Source organism: Chondrus crispus, genomic scaffold (assembly GCF_000350225.1).
Source record: "Chondrus crispus Stackhouse genomic scaffold, scaffold_13, whole genome shotgun sequence".
NCBI lineage: Eukaryota > Rhodophyta > Florideophyceae > Gigartinales > Gigartinaceae > Chondrus > Chondrus crispus.
In genome coordinates, this window is record NW_005179004.1 from 598,894 (window position 1) to 604,041 (window position 5,148).

Sequence of the window (5,148 nt, forward strand, 5' to 3'; positions counted from 1 at the left end):
TAAAAAAACTTCGCATCGCAAGGAAAATGCCTCGTGGAAAGATACTGTCAAACTTCGAGAAGGGGCAGATTGTAGCCATGAAACGGGAATGTTTGAGCGTCCGCGAGATCGCTTGAACGCCTAACAGGTCCCCAGGAGCCGTATAAAACTTTTTGAAGCGCCCAAAGCGGGTTGATAAACGCAAAAGCATTCGCAACGCAACAAAAACTTCTAAGAAGCAAACGCGGCTTTTGCTGCGGGACGCTAGTTGTGGGATAACTCCTCTCCGCCCTGGGTTGGGTGAGAGGCGGAGGCTATAGCGATGGAGCACGCGGCGCGGACGCGACGCGCTAATTGAACCGATCGGACGAGCTCGCGAAAAGGGAGTGGCTCACTGGCCGGTTACGCGCAGTCGCCCCGTGGTGCGTGAACGGGAGCGACCGGTAACGGGTTAGAAGCCAGCGCGCGCGATAGACAACCGAAACGGACGTACGTAGGCGCGAAGAGGGCGGGGGCGAGCTCGCCCCAGGTTACTGATGGGGACGGGTGCCAGGTCTTAACCCCTCAGAGGGACGCCTCGGACACCTCTCCCAGTACAGTAGTACAGTACCTGCCGCCTAGTGCGTGCTGGGTACTGTACACAATTGAAAAGCTAGCGCCATAATTACTACTACCGCACGGACGCTGCTACTGCACGTGTGCACTACTGTACACGGGTGTTGCTTACAGACTACCACGCGGACGATACGTGTGCTAACGCGCACGCGTAGCACGTGTAGACTACCGCACGGACGACACGTGGGCTACTGTACACGTGCGCCACGCCACGACCGGTCGGTACACGCGCGCGCTCCCTACACGTGGACACACCCGCCCATGTGTCCACCGTGCACGGCGGCACGGTTAATAATCTCCGCACGCGCGCGTCCGTCGATATAATACACTAGTAATGGATAAAATCATGACGGGAGCTAAAGCTAAGCCTCAACATTGGTGTGGCCGTCCGGTCGCGTTCACCAAATACTACGTGACGCACCGCATTTGAAGTACAAAAAAATGCTGACGCGTCCGCAGATGCTCCAGAGGCACATGATTGCCAGACTGGAATGAAGCAAGAAGATGCTGGAGAAGGGAAGCGCCTTTTGGCGCCAGGTAATTTTTTCGGACCAGAAAAGTTCAACCTGGATGGGCCAGATGGGTTGGCATACTATTGGCACGAGTTGAGGCTAGAAGAACAAGTCTTTTAGACAAGAAACCAGGGAGAAGCATCTTTGATGCTTTAGGGTGCTATCTCTTGCTACGGTACGATTCATCTGATCCTTGTTGAAGGTAACATGGACTCTACGCTTTATTGTGAGGTACTAGAGGAGGACCCGCTACTATTGCCGCTGAAACGCTTGGTGAAGAATAGACATTTCAGCAAGACGGGGCATCCTCTCATCGATCAAACTACACCAAGAATTGGCTTTCGTCGAAACATGTCAAGTTATTGGGATATCCAGCGAAGTCACCAGACATGAACAGAATCGAAAATGTATGGGGCTTGCTTGCTCGCCGTGTTTACGGTCATGGACGTCAGTTTAGCAACCTGGAAGACCTCGCTGACAGAATCAGACACTGTTGGAGTTCTATTTCCGAATAGTACCTGAATAAGCTCTACAAATCTATTCCTTGGCGCCTGGTGGAGTTACTAGAGAAGAAAGGTGGCCCTACGAAGTATACATTGCAAGTGACTGTACCATATGGTTTCTCGTGTTCATATGCTAATTTTGCCCACATTTTGGGGGATAACTTGGGAGTGCTTTTTTGTTTGATGGAAATGGGCTTCAGATTCGCGCTCACGCACACGCGTACCATGGGTGTTGCCAAATCGGCTTCTCGAGGCAGTGTCAAAAGTGCTTTTTTATCGAAATGAGGTGGGGTGTATTTATGCCAATTTCGCGCACTGTACTGTGCCCGGACGGCCTGTATTAGAAAAAAATACAATAAACACTGTACTCTGAAAACAAGGCCGTTTGTCGTGAAAGGGCGCGAGATCAAGTCGGTAATGCCCGCACCTTATATTTTCACCAAGTCTCTCTCCCTACACAAAATTCTTGACCAGAAAACAACGGCGGACCCCCATGTCACCCCCCGCCAACCCCCACCTGCTGCCGTTCCCGCTACCTCAACCACAAAACACTTCTCCAACATGTTTTCTCCACCTCCCTCTTTTGCATCCCCGCCCTCTACGCTTCCATCCTCTGTGACCAAACCGCGTCCCAGCCTCACCTGCCGCCTCCGAAAGCGTACCTACTACCGACGTTTCGGCCTTCAAGCCTCCATCTCGCCACCCGCCCCAGCTCCGCCGACCGCCTCCCAACCCTTCGCTTCCGACGACTCCGACGACTCCGACTCCCTCCACGAAGAGTGTGGCGTCGTCGGTGTCTGGGGCCACCCGTCATCCGCTGCCGTCGCCTACTACGCCTTGCACGCGCTTCAGCACCGCGGCCAGGAGGGCGCCGGTATTGTCACGTCTGGTGAATCCTTCTCCCCGGATCTCCGCGAATATAAGGGCCTGGGTCTTGTATCAGAGGTCTTTGCAAACGCCCTCGATGGTGACAGTCTTGCGGGTGAGTCTGCCATTGCCCACAATCGATATTCCACCTCGGGCGAGAAAAGCGTCAGGAACGTCCAACCTTTTAGAGCTAGCTTTCGCGAGGGGCAAGTAGCAGTCGCTCATAACGGAAATTTGACAAATGCCGACGTCCTGCGCGTTGAGCTTGAACTTCGCGGAAGTATTTTCGCCACCAGCAGCGACACCGAAGTCGTTCTGCATCTTATGGCTACTAGTGTTGGTTCATCTGGTGGTGTCGCAAGAAAAGCCGCAGATGCTTTGAATAGGGTCGAGGGTGCCTATTCCATCCTCATCCTCACCAAGGAAACCCTTATAGCTGTGCGTGATCCTTATGGATTCAGACCGCTGGTCATGGGCGAGCTCAAAGTTGAAGGAAGGGCTGCTCCGGCCATCGTATTTGCAAGCGAGACCTGTGCCTTGGATATTGTTGAAGCGAAGTTTATGAGGGAGGTAGAGCCTGGTGAGATGGTCTCTATCGATCGCGAGGGGAACATTACCAATTCCTTTCCGTTTCCACCCCTGAGACGACATGCATGCGTTTTTGAGCACATTTACTTTTCAAAGCCAAGCTCCGTTGTTTTTGGCAGAAGTGTGTATATGAGCCGTTTCCGTTTCGGCGAATTGCTTGCCACATCTGCTATGGTTCCCGATGCCGATGCCATTGTCCCTGTCCCAGAGAGCGGCGTACCTGCCGCACTTGGTTATGCATCCGCCTCTGGGATTCAATTCCAACAGGCGATTATTCGTAGTCATTACGTTGGGAGAACGTTTATTCAGCCCACACAGGTTGCGAGAGATATCGGCGTACGTCTCAAACTAGCACCTGTTGAAGCCTTAATACGAGGTCGATCGGTGGTCGTTGTGGATGACTCTATCGTGCGCGGGACGACGTCAAAGAAGATTGTGCGTATGCTACGTGATGCCGGTGCTAGGGAAGTGCACTTCCGCATCGCGTGCCCCCCGATTACAGGTGGTTGTTTTTACGGGGTCGATACACCGGATAAGGAGAAGCTTCTTTCTAATCGTATGACGGATGCCGAGGCTTGTGAATATATTGGGGCAGACTCGTTGGCCTTCTTGCCTCTAGACGCGATGCACGAGTTTCTTGCGGATGAAGCGCCCACATTCTGTGACGCGTGCTTCTCCGGCAACTATCCAGTACTACCTGCAGTTGTAACACCACCGAAGCTCGCTGCCGGGTTTTGAGGGGTTTATTTAAGATATGACCACGATTAGTGATCAAATTTGAGCATATGAAGGGTATTTTATGAACATGTGATACTCATGGGTGGGTAGGAAGAATACTAACTCTAGAATACTCGTAGGAGCTCCGAAAATAAGAGGGAAGTCGAACAGTGCGTAATCGAATATGCTCCTCATACTAGGGTGGAGGGCGTGGCGACTGTGTTTCCTTCGGTCGCATTTTCCGAGGCCGGCCGCACAGTCATAGCGAGATGGGTCTCGCATTCTTCCTCTTGTTCCAATATTTCAATTGTGGTCACAGGCTGGTTTTCCGTAGTCGGTAAATCTGAGTCTGTGCGCGAGATAGTCGCTGCCACAGTGAAATTATCCGGCATAGTGCTTCCGGCCTCGCCTCCATTTGACTCTTCGCTCGGCTCATTAGTCGGTGGGGAAATGATGCGGAGCAAACTGACAACCTGCGTGCGGCACACGGGACACTTTCGTCGCTCGTAGTCGGTCTCGGTGCACAGAATCCGGGCGCAGTCGTCGCACAAACATAAATGGTTGCACGGCAAAACGGCACTGTTACACGGCTCAGTGAGACATATAACGCACTCGTGGGCCATGTCCATAGAATAGCTGTCATCGTGGTCCGGTGCTTCAGGCTCTTTCGACGCTGTAACATCAGCGGCGCCAATGCCGTACAAGTCTTGAACGCGATAAATGGTTCCGCCAACCAGGACCTGCTGAGCAACGACTTGGATAGTGTGGCGCCCATCAACGCGGTCAATAGTGGCAAACGTAGTCTGGCAGTGGACGCGCAGGTCCTGCTCTACGTCGGAATCTGGAGGATAGACAGCCTCCAAGCGAATAATGACAGGATACCTATCCACCTCTGGCCTATATCTCAAATCCTGTGGGCGGTATTTGCGGACATCCAAGCCCTTCTCTAGCTTCTGCCTGTACCTCTGCCCTCTCCCTACGCCAAACCTCGTCCTCCCCGGCAACGTGTCACCCTTCCCCTTATAACTGACCTTTTGGACGGGAGCTGTGGGCCCTCTCCGACCCCTGACGCGGTGGATAATCTCTTCCGCGCAGTAGTAAATGGTAATAAAGCCGTCGACATCTGCGTCAAACCCAAACTCGACCAGATAAACACTGGGGTTTCCGTCGACTTGCACGAGGGTAAGGGACTGCTTGACCAGGTTGACGACATTCTTGACGACGGACGTCTGCTGTACAGGCGGGCGGTACTCGACAGGGCGGTGGTCTCGCGGGACCCGACCAGGGTCCCTGTAAAACGCAGCGGGCAGCGCAGCGTCACCAGGGGCGGCAGGGGCGAGATGGCGCGGGTTGGAGGAGCGCAGCCC

At 53.5% G+C, this 5,148-nt stretch overlaps 2 protein-coding genes; one reads left to right on the forward strand and one right to left on the reverse strand.

Annotated features, from left to right (window-relative positions):
- Nucleotides 1–2,026: 2,026 nt before the first annotated feature.
- Nucleotides 2,027–3,959, forward strand: CHC_T00009506001 (amidophoribosyltransferase). XM_005713439.1 is given in 2 exon segments: nucleotides 2,027–3,802; nucleotides 3,803–3,959. The coding sequence occupies 1 exon segment, from the start codon at nucleotides 2,027–2,029 to the stop codon at nucleotides 3,800–3,802; it is 1,776 nt and encodes a 591-aa protein (XP_005713496.1). The 3' UTR covers nucleotides 3,803–3,959.
- Nucleotides 3,960–3,972: 13 nt separating this feature from the next.
- The window catches only part of CHC_T00002227001 (hypothetical protein), a 1,809-nt gene continuing 633 nt past the window's right edge, over nucleotides 3,973–5,148 (reverse strand). Inside the window, exon 1 of the mRNA XM_005713440.1 lies at nucleotides 3,973–5,148. This exon is cut by the window's right edge and continues 633 nt beyond it. Coding sequence (XP_005713497.1) covers nucleotides 3,973–5,148 — 1,176 coding nt within the window.